The 16,130-nt window shown below is 44.8% G+C and overlaps 1 protein-coding gene across 20 annotated transcripts in view; it reads left to right on the forward strand.

The window, feature by feature from the left end:
• Positions 1-16,130, forward strand: part of LOC106561386 (protein-methionine sulfoxide oxidase mical3a) — a 159,862-nt gene that overhangs the window by 128,488 nt on the left and 15,244 nt on the right. For 16 of the 20 annotated variants that reach the window (XM_045688313.2, XM_045688314.2, XM_045688318.2 and 13 more), the window contains 5 exons: positions 7,189-9,208; positions 9,813-9,907; positions 11,464-11,514; positions 12,496-12,603; positions 14,169-14,262. In XM_045688313.2, coding sequence (XP_045544269.1) covers positions 7,189-9,208; positions 9,813-9,907; positions 11,464-11,514; positions 12,496-12,603; positions 14,169-14,262 — 2,368 coding nt within the window. The remainder of the gene's footprint in view (positions 1-7,188; positions 9,209-9,812; positions 9,908-11,463; positions 11,515-12,495; positions 12,604-14,168; positions 14,263-16,130) is intronic. The other 4 variants (XM_045688316.2, XM_014125297.3, XM_082957322.1 and 1 more) reach the window with 1 other exon arrangement.

Here is a 16,130-nt window from a genome sequence, read left to right on the forward strand (position 1 = left end):
CAGGGAGGTGCGATATGAAAGTCAGAAATAACGATATAATTCATGCCTTAACTTTGAAGATCTTCTTCTGTTGGCACTCCAATATGTCCCAGAAACATCACAAATGTTCCTTTTGTTCGATAAACTTCTTCTTTATATCCCCAAAATGTCCATTTATTTGGCGCGTTTGATTCAGAAAAACACTGGTTCCAACTCGCCCAACATGACTACAAATGATCCAATAAGTTACCTGTAAACTTGGTCCAAACATTTCAAACAACTTTCCTAATCCATCTTTAGTTATCCTAAAACGTAAATAATCGATCAAATTTAAGACGGAATATACTGTGTTCAATAGCGGATATAATCAAAGTGGAGCGAGCTCCAGGTCGCGCGCCACAAACAAAAGAGTCCACTTGGCTTGACACTCATTCTGAATAGCCGTACTTCTTCATTTCTCAAAGGAAAAACATCAACCAATTTCTAAAGACTGTTGACATCGAGTGGAAGCCATAGGAACTGCAACCAGGTGCCTCATAAATCTAGTTTCCCATAGAAAACAGTCACTCAAAAAAATAAAATCCTGTATGGTTTGTCCTCGGGGTTTCGCCTATGAAATAAGTTCCGTTATACTCAGACATTATTTTAACAGTTTTAGAAACTTTAGAGTGTTTTCTATCTATGCATATCCTAGCTTCTGGGCCTGTGTAGCAGGCAGTTTACTTTGGGCACGCTTTTCATTCGGCCGTGAAAATACCGCCCCCTAGCCCAAAGAGTTTTCTTTTTAAGACACTAATAGCTTACAGACAGTAGGCAATTAAGGTCACAGTTATGATAATGTAGGACACTAAAGAGGCCTTTCTACTGACTCTGAAAAACACCAAAAGAAAGATGCCCAGGGTCCTGGCTCATCTGCATGAACGTGCCTTAGGCATGCTGCGAGGAGGCATGAGGACTGCAGATTAGGCCAGGGCAATAAATTGTAATGTCCGTACTGTGAGACGCCTAAGACAGCGCTACAGGGAGACAGGACGGACAGCTGATCGTCCTCGCAGTGGCAGACCACGTGTAACAACACATGCACAGAATCGGTACATCCGAACATCACACCAGCAGGACAGGTACAGGATGGCAACAATAACTGCCCGAGTTACACCAGGAATGCACAATCCCTCCATCAGTGCTCAGACTGTCTGCAATAGGCTGAGAGAGGCTGGACTGAGGGCTTGTAGGCCTGTTGTAAGGCAGGTCCTCACCAGACATCGCCGAGCAACAACGTTGCCTATGGGCAAAAACCCACCGTCGCTGGACCAGACGGGACTGGCAAAAAGTACTCTTCACTGACGAGTTGCCGTTTTCTCACACCAGGGGTGATGGTCGGATTCACGTTTATCGTCGAAGGAATGAGCTTTCCACCGAGGCCTGTACTCTGGAGCGGGATCGATTTGGGGGTGGAGGGTCCGTCATGGTCTTAGGCGGTGTGTCATAGCATCATCTGCCTGCAATGACAACAAGCTCAGTCTATCTCAACGCTGTGCGTTACAGGGAAGACATCCTCCTCCCTCATGTGGTACCCTTCTTGCAGACTCATCCTGACAATACCCTCCAGCATGACAATGCCACCAGCCATACTGCTCATTCTGTGCGTGATTTCCTGCGAGACAGGTATGTCAGTGTTCTGCCATTGCCAGCGAAGAGCCCGGATCTCAATCCCATTGAGCACGACTGGGACCTGTTGGATCGGAGGGTGAGGGCTAGGGCCATTCCCCTCAGAAATGTCCGGGAACTTGCAGGTGCCTTGGTGGAAGAGTGGGGTAACATCTAACAGCAAGAACTGGTAAATCTGGTGCAGTCCATGAGGAGGAGATGCATTAATGCAGCTGGTGGCCACAACCAATACTGACTGTTACATTTGATTTTGATCCCCCCCTTTGTTCAGGGACACATTATTCCATTTCTGTTAGTCACATGTCTGTGCAACTTGTTCAGTTTATGTCTCAGTTGTGGAATCTTGTTATGTTCATACAAATATTTACACATGTTAAGTTTGCTGAAAATAAATGCTGTTGACAGTGAGAGGACATTTCTTTTTTTGCTGAGTTTATATTGGGAGTAGTCGCTTTCCTCAGCCACAGTGTGTTAAATGTGCAAAAGTACTACTAAACCTTCACTCTTGTGCAGACATTTAGAAACAAAACATGGCAATTTGAAAAATAAGCCATGGGAGTTTTTGGAGTGAGAATTAAGACGACTTTCGAGTAGTTCTGTGAACATTTTAATTTAATCAGATGCCACTGCAGATTTCTGGATTGGGCTGCGCTTAGAGTATCCTGACTTGGCAAATTCCGCTGTTAAGTTACTGATGCCCTTTGCAACCACGCACCTATGTGAGAGTGGATTCTCAGCTGTCACTTGCATGAAAACTAAATACAGGCACAGACTGTGTGTGGAAAATAATTTAAGACAGACTCTCTCCAATACAACCCAACTGTCACGTTCTGATCATAGAAAGCTTTTATTTTCTATGGTAGAGTAGGTCAGGGCGTGACGGGGGGGTTTGTCTAGTTTATTTATTTCTATGTTGGTTCTAGTTTCTTTTTTCTATGTTGGGGGTTTGTCTAGTTTCTGTATTTCTATGTGGGGTTCTAGTTTCTGTATTTCTATGTTGTTTTTTGGGGATGATCTCCAATTAGAAGCAGCTGGTCATTGTTGTCTCTAATTGGGGATCATATTTAAGTTGTTGGTTTTCCCACTAGGTTTTGTGGGAGATTATTTTCAGTAAGTGTATGTTGCACCTCTTTGTCACGGTTTGTTGTTTTGTTCATTAGTTTATTTGTATGTCTTGCATAGTTTCACAGTTAATGTAAAATGTGGAACGATGCACACGCTGCGCTTCGGTTCCATTCTTCAGACAGCCGTGACAGAATCTCCCACTACCAAAGGACCAAGCAGCGTGGTCAGGACAAATGGACATGGGAGGAAATCCTGGACGGGAAAGGACCCTGGAGGCAGGCCGGGAAGTATCGCCGTCCGAAGTAGGAGATTAAAGCAGCGAGAGCAGAGCGGCAACGATACGAGAAACTAGCATGGCAACGACAGAAGCAGGAGAGGCAGCCCCAATACATTTTTTGGGGGGGCACATGGGTTGGTCGGCGAAGCCGAGGGGTGAGTCTGAGAGCGAAGAGGAATATTGGGAGAGACTGAGCGAGGAGTACTGTGAGATAGTGGAGGGGGGGTGATGAGAGAGAGCTGTTGGTTTGGCGTAGTATGTACGGCATTTTCCCTGAGGAGCATGTTAGCCGTCAGATGCCACCTGAGTCAGCTCCCCGTACTCATCCCAAGAACTGTGTTAAAGTTCCGGTACAAATGAGGCCGGCTATACGCACCATGTCTCCAGTGCGCATTCACAGCCCAGTGCGTCCTGTGCCAGCGCCCCGCACTTGCCGGGCTAAAGTGAGCATCCAGCCAGGACGGATTGTGCCAGCCCTACGCTCCAGACCTCCAGTGCGCCTCCACAGCCCAGTACGCCCTGTTACTGCTCCTCGCACTCGCCCTGAAGTGCATGTCACCAGTCTGGGGCCACCTGTCCCGGCTCCATGCACTAGGCCTTCAGTGAGTCTCTCCAGTCCGGTGTGTCCTGTTCCTGTTCCCCGCACTCACCCTGAGGTGCGTGTTACCAGTCTGGCACCACCTGTGCCAGCCCCACACATCAGGCCTCAAGTGCGCCTGCCCAGTCCGGTGTGTTCTGTTCCTGCTCCACGCACTCGCCCTGAGGTGCGTGTTACCGGTCTGGCGCCACCTGTGCCAGCCCCACGCATCAGGCCTCCAGTGCGCATTCCCAGTCCAGAGCTTCCGGCGACAGTTCCCAGTCCGGAGCCTCCTGAGACGGCCCACGGTCCGGAGCCTCCTGAGACGGCCCACGGTCCGGAGCCTCCTGAGACGGCCCACGGTCCGGTGACACGAAAGCGGAGGGATCAGCTGGCGGAGTCACCTCCTATGCTGGGGGATAAGCAGGATGAGAGGGTTCTTCGTCCCACACCAGAACCGCCTCCGATGCAGGAGGATCTGCGGGATGAGAAGGTTCTTCATCCTGCACCAGAGCAGCCACCGACATTAGACACCCACCCTAACCCTTCCTGTTTTTTGTTGTTTAGGTTTTTGCGTTCGGAGTCCGCACCTTTCGGGGTGGGGTACTGTCACGTTCTGACCATAGAAAGCTTTTGTTTTCTATCGTAGAGTAGGTCGGGCGTGACGGGGGGGTTTTGTCTAGTTTATTTATTTTTATGTTGGTTCTAGTTTCTTTTTTCTATGTTGGGGTTTTGTCTAGTTTCTGTATTTCTATGTGGGATTCTAGTTTCTGTATTTCTATTTTTTTTTTTGGGGGGGGGGGATGATCTCCAATTAGAGGCAGCTGGTCATCATTGTCTCTAATTTGGGATTATATTTAAGTTGTTGGTTTTCCCACTAGGTTTTGTGGGAGATTATTTTGAGTAAGTGCATGTTGCACCTCTTCGTCACGGTTTGGTGTTTTGTTCATTAGTTTATTTGTATGTCATGCATAGTTTCCCAGTTAATATAAAATGTGGAACGATACACACGCTGCGCTTTGGTCCCATTCTTCAGACAGCCGTGACACCAACATTGCAGAGTTATGTTTATCCTTTCAAGCACACCCTTCTAATTTACCTGTGATGAGTTATTCACAATTTTCGATGAATAATAAAGTTTTATATGTAAGATGGCTAAATAAAGAGCAAGATTATTATTATATTATTTGTGCCCGGGTTGTGTTTAATAAATGTATTGTATTGTGTGTGGCAGGCTTACAATGAGTGCAAAAAAACTGCGCTGACCCTGGTGCTAGAGAGGGTACACAGCTGGAGGTTGAGTGTTTGAAGGTGTACGGGACTATAAAAAGTTTGGGAATCACTGGTATAGATGAAAGGGAGGAGACCAGTTAAAGAAGGATTTTTAAGCCTTGAGATATGGATTATGTATGTGTGCCATTCAGAGGGTGAATGGGCAAGACAAAATATTTAAGTGCCTTTTGAATGGGGTATGGTAGTAGGTTCCAGGCACACTGGTTTGTGTCAAGAACATGTTATTTCTCCAACCTCATGAAAGTGACAAACTGGCCCGTTTTCATTTTCGTCAAAAACAACTTTATATCGAAGGACTGTTCGACCCGATGATGTGTTTCTGAGCTTAGCTAGACAACGTCGCCTTGACATCACCTACAAGTGTGATCAGGGATTTTTATTGGAGCATCAGTTTCTACCCATCTTCATACTGTACTTTCTTTGACCCAAGCTTGTTGCCTGCCTTCTCGCCTTTCGGACAACGACTCCCATTGTTAGGGCGGAGACATGAGCATCTTGTCATTATATACAAATCTCTGGTATAAGTGAGAGTTCTCCTGGAAGTGACATCACATTTACCTCTCACACCACAAAACAATAAGCCAGATATTTCACCGGATGTATAAATGTGAAGCATCCTGTTGACGTTTCCACACACTAGCAAATATGGTGATGAGAGGAAGCCCAATGGCCGGCAGTGGGAGATGATGGAGCAAGATGGATTTTGGCCGACATTCTGCAAATCTGGTCATCGATGAAACGGCAGGGGCGGCAGGTAGCCTAGTGGTTAGAGAGTTGGACTAGTAACCGAAAGGTTGCAAGATTGAATCCCGAGCTGACAAGGTAAAAATCTGCCGTTCTGCCCCTGAACAAGGCAGTTAACCCAAAGTTCCTACGCTGTCATTGAAAGTAAGAATTTGTTCTTAACTGACTTGCCTAGTTAAATAAAGGTAAAAAACATTTGCTCTCCATACAGTTTTCTGTTTTCAGAACTATAATCTGTAACGAACTGAGTGTACTACGCTTTGTGGACTTGACCCGTTGCCAGAGTTTTTAAGAAATGTGTTGTTTAGAAGGAGTGAAAGGGTGAATTGAGTTATTGCACACGTGCACTTCACAGAGTTGACGTTCCCTAACGGAAATATGCAAATAAATGCTAGAACACGCCAATAGTATCTCACTAGCTCATGCTTGGTTCTGCCCACCTCCTTGCTTGTTCTGCCCACTATGAATAATTTGCTCCCATTGGAAACAACAGGCTCTGGTCCATCTTGGGTTAGTTATTACAAGTCTTTGCTCACACTCTCCTCTGTAGCCAAAATGGAAGGCACATGCTATTTCTTTCTCTTAATTTTTGTTGTTTTTTAATAGGTTTGTAATGTGCAAACGTGCATGTAAGTCTCTAAAAATAGTGAAATAACATTGTTAAACTAAATGTTTTAATAAGTTTATGATGATTTTGTAACGTTTATTGACCGAGTTGGAAAATGTGTTGACATTGTGCCAGTGCTTAGCTAGTTAGCTAGCTAGCTACATTAGCTTTACCACCACCTGGTGTTAGTTTTACTGCAGTAGCTAAAATAGTTATTGCTTTGAGTCTGAAATGGGGAATTGAATTTGAATGGTTTGAATATGGTTTGTCATCCATTAAAGAAAAGTCAAACTGTCTCCTTATTTCTCCTGGATAGCCTATTGTAACTACAAAGTAATAAAAAAATGTAACTTTATGTTGTTGCTTGCTCTTGGGTAAATACATGTATATCCCTTGTAACAACATTGTAATTACCGAGTTGGTTGTTAATTATTGTTACTTTGTACTTACAATGTAACAATCTTTGACTAAAAGAGTTATACCTAATGTTGTCCTTTCTCCTAATTTCTCCTCGTTAGCCTATTGTCTGCAAAGGTTGTTACATTGTAACTACATAGTAATTATAAAGGTTATACCCTACTTGGTTTCAAGTTACATTAAGTTGCTTGCTCTTGGGTAGGTACATGATAATTACAAGTTTATCATATGTAACTATATTGATCTAACATTACACTTGATTTGGTATAGCCTTTGAGCCAGGTCATAATATAAAAATAAACTAATTGAAAATGACTGGTAGTTAATGACAGGGTGCTCCTTGTTACAGTTGTCGTTACCAGGCCTGAGCATATTTATAAACTCTGGTATTGCCATGTAATTGCATAGTAAAACCTATAACTCCTATGTTAACAGTTATTACTGTGTTAGTTACGTAATAATAGGGCAACTTAATGTAAAGGGTTACCGAAATCTTTCCCCCTCATGGCATTCTGAGTTTCTCAGAGTTTAAATGGTCCTCTTCCTCTGCTTGTCTTCCAGATGTCTCACCCCTCTCCCTGCCTGGTCAAATCCCCCGGCATGCACTTTTTCCCAGAACCTTTTCCACTGGAGGACATCACAACACCACAGAGGACAGCTCAGACTCCCAATGCCAAAATCCCTCCATACCCTGCCCCCACTATGTCCCCCATCCCCTCCCCCGTTTGTTCCCCCGTCCATTCCCCTATCTGCTCCCAGCCTGTCCCACTGCTCGAAACCGTCACCACCAAATCCCCCGTTAACTCTCCGTCATGCTCCTGTCCCCCGACAGGGAACCCGCTGTCTCCCATCTGTGCCCAGCCACTGCCCTGCCAAGAGCCTTCCTCATCCCTCACCTCCGACTCCCCCGTCAGAACTCAGCCTGTCCCTGCAGTCACCTCCACGTCGCTGGTCAAACCAGCCTCACCTGACAGGGCTACCCCCGAGCCACAAAAATCCCTAGACTTATCAGACCTGGAAACCCCTGTCAAGAAGACGGACATCATCGAGGAGTTCTGGCTGAAGAGTGCAGAGATCAGAAAGAGTCTGGGTCTCACCCCAATGGAACGTAGCAGCAGCAAATCCCCAGAGAAGAGTCATGTTACTGTAGGTAGAGTTCCCACCCCGGACTCCTCCTCGCCCAAGTCCTACACCCCAGAGGACTTGTCGGAGGAGCTTTCACCTTCCCCCTTCACCGGCCGCTCAGTAATCCGCAGGCTGAACATTACAGTGGAGGGCCAGGTCATCTCCCCCGTGGAGCCCAAGAGCAATGGCACGGATCAAAGGGACCTAAGCAGCAGCTCTGGCCTGGGCCTCAATGGCAGCACGACCACCAGCCAGACCAGCCAGGCAGCCAGCGACAGTTACAACACTTCCGACTCCACCATGCTCACCCCGCCCTCCAGCCCCCCGCCGCCCCCACCCAACGAGGAGCCAGCCACCCTAAGGCAGCAGCAGAAGCACCATGTCTCCTGGAACAATGGGATCGATGGCCCCACTACACCTGAGCCAGCCAAGGCAGCACCCACCAAGATCAAGAGCCCTGTGCCTGCACCGAGGACCCAACTCAGCCCTGTATCTATGCCGGTGTCTGTGCCCAAGTCTGCCCCCAGGACTACACTGGTCACGTCACCAGTCACTGCTCCAGTGGTGATCATGAGACGGGAGAAGAGCAGCAAACCACGTCAGGAGGAGGTGAGGAAGTCATTTGTGGAATGCGTGGCAGAGATCCCGTTTGCAGACGACGTGGAAGACATGTATGACGAGCGGACGCCAGACACAACCATGGACAGGTTCTTCACCCCACCCACAAGCAGGCCCAACGGGGAGAGGGAGAAACCTCCTCTTCACCTGGCCCTAGCTATGGTTAATGGAACAGCCAATTTCCCCGGGAACCAGCGGGCCTCAAAACACCATAAGGCCCAGCACATCTCCCCTGAGGCCAAGGAAATAGCTGAAGAGCGGATGAGAGCCAGAGAGAAGTCAATCAAGAGCCAAGCTCTAAAAGATGCCATGGCCAAGCAGCTCAGCAAGATGAAAGAGACGGACATGGCCAAGGGCTCTGCCGCGTCTGCTAAAGTGGTTTGGAATGTGGCCTCATCAGAGACATCCGGAAAAAGTACTAAGAAGTCGCCCGGCTCTCCAAAGACGTCTGCGGTGAAAGCTCTGGAGTCAAAGAAGGCGGAGACTTTGCCAGAGCTTTTCTTCAGCAGTCAGGTTAACAAGAGTCTGGATGGCTCGACTGTCTCCTCTGACGGCTCCGCCTCGGGAGGCAAGAGCAAAAAGCGCAGCTCCCTTTTCTCGCCACGCAAGAACAAGAAGGAGAAGAAAGCCAAGAACGAGAGCCAGCTCTTTGACAAGCACGGTGCAGACGAGACACCGTCGCCTCCCAAACACAAGTCCCTGTGGAAGGCAGTGTTCTCAGGGTACAAGAAAGACAAGAAGAAGAATAAGGATGACAAGTCGTGTCCCAGCACTCCATCCAGCTCTACCACCAATGACTCTGGGAAGAAGAGATCATCTCCTCTCGGGAGGTCATCAGGTGAGACGGACAGAGAAACAAGGGAGTTCATGGAGCCTGTAGTTTACCTTGGACCATACTGCACTGACTTGCTTAGAGCTTGGTCAAGGCATTTAGTCTAGATATCAAATCAAATGTTATTCGTCACATGCGCCAAATACAACAAGTGTAGACTTTACCGTGAAATGCTTACTTACGAGCCCTTACCCAACAATGCAGTTAAAATGTAAGACAATTAACAAATAGTTATAAAGAAAATAGCATCAATAAAATAACACAAAATAACAATAACGAGGCTATATACAAGGAGTACTGGTACAGAGTCAGTGTACTGGGGTACGAGGTAGTTGGGGTGATTGATTGAGGTAATATGTACATGTAGGTTTGGTTAGGGGATTGATTGAAGTACTATGTACATGTAGGTAGGGGGTGAAAAGCAGAAAGTCTGGGTAGCTGTTTAATTAACTGTTCAGCAGTCTTATGGCTTTGAGGTAAAAGCTTTTCAGGAGCCTTTTGGGCAGTCTTTGGTTATATGTTCTAGGCTAGTTATTTTAGTTATGGCCACTTCAAGTCCATACAGAAATAACAGGTAGATATGCTGTCTTTGTTTGTTTCTCCGTTCCAGATTTGAAGTCGCGCCGAAACCGGAGCTTCTCTGAGGACTCAGATCTGTCATGTGATGATGTGCTGGAGAGGTCGTCCCTGAAGTCTAAGGCAGATGTGAGTCATGTTATTTTCATCTATCATCAGTTCACTAACGAAAACCTCACCCCCACTGTGGTCATTTTTTTTTTTTTTCATATGATGATTTAAACTCTTAACCGAAGTGACATATGGACATCTTTGACCTAGTGTCAGGCATTCAGAAGGAAATAATAGAGGAGAAAACAGAGAAGGAGAAAAAAATGAGGGAAAGGGAAAAAGAAAGAGAAAAGGAATGAGAACGAGGTCGAGACCTTGATCGAATCATGAAGAATTCATAGAGGTACTACACCAGGTGCAACAGTGGGATGAATGCTTATGAATTTCAAACAAGCATCAAAATTCAAATGTTGAATGTCAGTTAGAATAACTTTTTTGAGGACTATATTTCACTAAAGCACCTAAATTCTTATTTTTAACAGGAAGTTATTTTTTGGTTAGAAACCCTAACTCAACCCAAAACAGAATTATAAAAGTAATCAAAAAAGGTCTGGAGCTTTTCCATTTTCTACATATTGAATTGCCATTTTATTCTGTCTGCAAGCAAAGTATTGTTATATTCCCATTATAACTGGACTCAGGCATCGTCTAGGGTGGGAGTTGAATTTAATTAGTTTTACTTATCATATTAGCGAATAGTCAAAATATGCAGTGTCATTTGCATTTATTACACTGAAATGGTTGAAATTCAAACTTGTTTAGTCCGCTGCTGCTGTATTTGTGGAAGTTTATACAGTAGAATAGATGGATCTCAGTGCCAGAGGCACGCATTCATCATCCTAAACTTTTAAACACTTTCCAAAGCAACTCGGAAGAAAGAAAGTGGTCTTTTCCTGTTGTTGTTGTCTTGCCCATGGTCACAACGGTCTCTGAACATGTGTCGAAGCATCAATGGGCATGACAAACATGCTCAGAGTTTGCTCATATTTTGGACCCAGGCTCCTAGTCCCAGACTGTATGGGTTTGATGGTGCAGCATAAAACGTGGTTTTAGCTCAAGCACTTTAAGGGTACATCCCATTCATAAAGAGTGGATCTCTTCACTAGATCCTAATAGGCCCGCTGACGCTCAATGAGGAATACCAGGGCTCATTTAGTTCTGTGGTTAATTTAGTGTTTGGAGTTCTTTAGAGATGTGACGTTGAGTAGTGACAGTTCTGTGAGGTGAAGTAGTACCTTTTCTTCTCAATGGAATAGTAAGTAGTCTATTGTCACCTATTTTTGTCTCAGACTGCTCTGCTGTTAGCTGTTCCGGTTAATCTATTTTTGGGCAATCCCTTAATATTCATTTAATCAACCGTTGTGCGTCAATGTTTTGTTCACTTTGTCCCTGGGTGCCTTGGGTATCTATTTAAAAACAAATAATTGAATTTATATGTTTCATGAATAATTCCTGGTAGTAATGTTGATCCACAACTCATCATTGCACCCTCATCTTTGTGTAGGTGGGGGGGCTTTAACATTGCCTGTTTGATTGTGTTAGTGATTGGGTTGACATGTGGGGGGTTTTGCCGATTAATCCATTTAATCATTCCTTTTGTTTTTTCTGTTTGTTTTGGTTTGTCTTCCCCCAAGTCTGTTTATGTCCCTCACGCATTGGCGTTCAAGAGAGCGTACGCCACAAAGGTAGTGTGTGCATACATGTCCATTGTCCCACATCATATCACCCCTGCGCATGCGCCAACCGTTGCACTACTACCCTAACCCTCTCTTTCCATTTTGCCACAGCGGTCACCTTGACCGCATAACTTACACCCCCCCCCCCCGCTGGAGGCAAAAACTACTCCACTCCTTACTTTTCTGGTCACAATGAATGACAACTTTCCAATATGGCCGTCCATGTTTTTTCTTTGTCTGCTCCGGTCGGGTGTCAATCAGCTGATCTTTGGTCTGTACTGGTCTGATGTTAACCAACCCAGTGTTCTCCAGTGCTGCTATCCACTTGGATTCCAGCTACCTCTCCTTGTTATAGTTTACTTCTTCTCTATACTACTATCGCTTTTCCTATATCGCTCCAGCTTTTTATTTCATAAAAATAATAACTGAAAGATGACAAAAATGAACATGGACAACTCGTAAAATATCCATATAATTTCCATACATTTCTGAGAATTTATAGACTGGGGAAATAATACGAGTGTGAAATATTGTACAAGGAAATCTAAGGTATCTCAGACATTTGTAGTTTTATGTGGATTTATGTCTGTTCAGTTTTAATTGTGGGCCTTGTCCTAGCTTTGTCCCATTTCTAGAATTGGTGAGCTCTTCTTGTACTCTCAATGGTAATCTTTGGTATAACGGATAGCCACCTCTCAGAAAGAAACACCAGTTTGCTATTTACTCCCATTGTGGAGGAGGAGAGCTATTGTTCTCTCCCATAGGAGAAGGCTCCTCTGGTGTTTTTCTGCAATGTCATATAGTATAATGTAATCTACAATCTATCAGTCACCCCTAGCTGGTTTCTACCCTGTAGAAAACATTCTGTGAATGTCTTCTGAACATTCTGTGAACAGTGAGGTTCCACTGTCCTGTATATGAAGGGATTGGTTCCCACAGAGCCTGAGGGAGCACCTCTCTAAAGGCCTCTAACACGGTGTAATGTTACAGAAAACCTACACAGAGGAGGAGCTCAATGCCAAGCTGACACGGAGGGTACAGAAAGCTGCCCGGCGACAGGCCAAGCAGGAGGAGTTGAAGAGGCTGCACAGAGCCCAGGTAAGTTGTCAATAGGATATGTTGTTTCTGGAAGAAAACGTAGCTGGTGGAGTATGGATCTTGTGTATGAGTCCACAGGAGGGTCCAACTGGCGAACCAAGACCGCTGTGAATTTTGAATGATTTTGGCAAGCCCAGTTTCATGTCTTTGAAGATCATCAAAACAGAACTTCATGCAGAGATCAAGACAATACTAATTAGCTATGCACCCTCAGTGTTACTGCTTATTAATATTTTATGAGACAAAAAGTATGCCTTTTTACCAAAGAACAAAACCAATCCAACTTTGAGAAGTTAATTATTAAGAGGGTTTCAGACATGAACTTTAAACTCTTCTCATACAAAAAGTTTTTAGTCCAGGGAGCTGTCAGTTCATTGAAATATTATGAATATGTGTGCAATGAGACACTCCGTGTGCGTGTTCGTGTGTATGTTCGTGTGTGTTCATATGTGTGGGTTCTGGCCTGTCATTCCTCCCTCGGATAATCCAGAGGGTTAAGGTTACGCCACGTTTCACTCCATTTATCTATGTTCGTGTATGCATGTAGGTGGAGTGGGATTTTTGGAGTAGCGGACACCTTTTGGTAACATAATATCCTCGCCGGTCCCATTCACATTGGGGCAATAGCTTTTTATTTTGTGAAAGCAAGGAAGAGTTTCCTTCCATTGCTAGTAGTAGCTAGCTGGCAGCAGCTTGGCTAAAAACATTACAAGCTAGCTATCCTTTTTAGCTTCCCACATCTCCATGTGAAAAAATATTTATAATTAAAAAAATAAGGTCTGGCAAATATTCTTATACTTGCCTGTGTAACCTAAAACAATATACCAGTTTGATATGCTGATTGTGTATTTATTCCCATATCAGCTAAAAATCGAAAGTCGTCATGTTTTGGTCACGTGGCTAGCAGCATGTTTTACAATTTCACAATAGCCTGTAATCACTATTTTATTTTTACCTTTATTTAACTAGGCAAGTCAGTTAAGAACAAATTCTTATTTTCAATGACGGCCTAGGAACAGTGGGTTAACTGCCTTGTTCAGGGGCAGAACGACAGATTTTTACCTTGTGAAGCTCGGGGATTCCAACTTGCAACCTTACGGTTACTCTAACCACTAGGCTACGCTGCCGTCCCAAGTTATTAGTTAGTTAGTTATTAGTTATTACCCTAGTTATTACTTCCCAACAAAATAGGTTTTGGGTGGATTCTTATTGTGTGGTTTAATGTTTGAAAAGTTGCTGAGATTATATTTGTTATCAATTTGAAATAGGTTACTTTTGATGAATAGCCTATAGATCAGATCAAGGGACCAAGCGAAAACACACAGCCCCCACGGCTGCGGAAGGAATGAGGCGTGTCTCAATTTTCATGTAGTTAAAAAGTATGTTGAATGCCGGAATGTATAACAAGGAGCCGCCCCTTTTATGAACGACATTGCAACTCTCTGAATCTTGCGTTTGCTTAAAGCTTGTAGTAAGCTTTAGTGTGTGTGTGTGTGTGTGTGTGTGTGTGTGTGTGTGTGTGTGTGTGTTCTGAATTGTTCTCTGGCATGTCGTTGCTCTGTCAGATCATCCAGAGACAGCTGGAGCAGGTGGAGGAGAAGCAGAGACAGCTGGAGGAGAGGGGCGTGGCTGTGGAGAAAGCCCTGCGAGGGGAAGCAGGTACCCATCTGTCACTCACTTCTTCTTTTTCTCATTGGGTTACATCCCCCCCAGGGTCCACCCATAGGGTGTGGTCATACTTTTTACGGAGTGGATACGGATATGGAGTTTCTTTATCCCAATTTTCCCAGGCTAAAAATACGGATTTTTCTGCTCGTGTGCAGGATTTAGTTTTTTGTAGCAGAGCGCCCACTTCGCTGCCTATGTAGCTGATGTGCTGAGTGCTCCGCTGCCACTCCCCCCTCCTTGATCACATTTGTCTGGTCATTGGTGTAGCCTACAAACTTTATGTTGTGCACAAAACTGTTCGAACTCTTGCATTCCCTCAGTTGGCTATTAAGCATAAGCACCATTTCCTACAAACTTCATGTTGTACACAAAACTGTTCCAACTATTGCATTCCATGTCTCAGTAAGCATAAGCCTGATTTCATGTTCTTTTTTCAGGAGGTGAGGAGGCTATATGCAGCTATTTACATGTTTTACTGAAAATACATTATCAGTATTGCAAACATACTTACGACACAAACAGACAGTCTAGCGATTTCATGTTCTTCTTAGATGATGAGGTACATGCAGCTATTTACTCTCGCCACGATATCAGCATATACAGCATAACTATGGCACCGGTTGATACAAAATGAACTTCCCATTGTTCGACTCTTTTTACCGGTCTGGATACACGCTCAGCTGCCTACAACGTTCGGCTGCCCAGATGTGGAACGCAGCAAGACAAAGATACGCAGTAAAATTAGCGATGAGTCTTATTTCAATTGAATGTTATCATCATTGCAAACATTGGCTAAGCTGTGCAGGCAGACAGGCAGTCAAGTAGTGTTATTTTTTCAGGAACTAGGATGTGGCAGCAACTATAAAGATAAAATGCATTCAAAGTATTCAGACCCCTCAATTTTTTCCACATTTTGTTACGTTACAGCCTTATTCTAAAATTGATTAAATTGTATTTTCTCCTCATCAATCTACACACAATACCCCATAATGACGAAGCAAAAACTGTTTTTAGACATTTTTGCGAATTTATTAAACCTAAAAAACTGATATCATATTTAGATAAGTATTCAGACCCTTTACTCTGTACTTTGTTGTTGCACATTTAGCAGCGGTTACAGCCTCGAGTCTTCTTGGGTATGACGCTACAAGCTTGGCACACCTGTATTTGGGGAGTATCTCCCATTCTTCTTTGCCGATCTTCTCAAGCTCTGTCAGGTTGGATGGGGAGCGTCGCTGCACAGCTATTTTCAGGTCTCTTCAGAGATGTTCGATCGGGTTCAAGTCCAGGCTATGGCTGGGCCACTCAAGGACATTCAGAGACTTGTCCTGAAGCCACTCCTGCGTTGTCTTGGCTGTGTGCTTAAGGTCGTTATCCTGTTGGAAGCTGAACCTTCCCTCCAGTCTGAGGTCCTGAGCGCTCTGGAGCAAGTTTTCATCAAGGATCTCTCTGTACTTTGCTCCGTTCATCTTTCCCTCAATCCTGACTAGTCTCACAGTCCCTGCCACTGAAAAATATCCCCACAGCATGATGCTGCCACCACCATGCTTCACCGTAGGGATGGTGCCAAGTTTTCTCCAGACGTGACACTTTGCATTCAGGCCAAATAGTTGAATCTTGGTTTCATCAGACCAGAGAATCTTGTTTCTCATGGTCAGAGTCCTTTAGGTGCCTTTTGGCAAACTCTAAGCGGGCAGTAATGCCTTTTACTGAGGAGTGGCTTCCGTCTGGCCCCTACCATAAAGGCCTGATTGGTGGACTGCTGCGGAGATGGTTGTCCTGTTGGAAGGTTCTCCCATCTCCACAGAGGAAATCTGGAGCTCTTTCAGAGTGAACATCTGGTTCTTGGTCACCTCCCT

This window comes from Salmo salar, chromosome 10, assembly GCF_965601325.2.
Source record: "Salmo salar chromosome 10, fSalSal1, whole genome shotgun sequence".
NCBI lineage: Eukaryota > Metazoa > Chordata > Actinopteri > Salmoniformes > Salmonidae > Salmo > Salmo salar.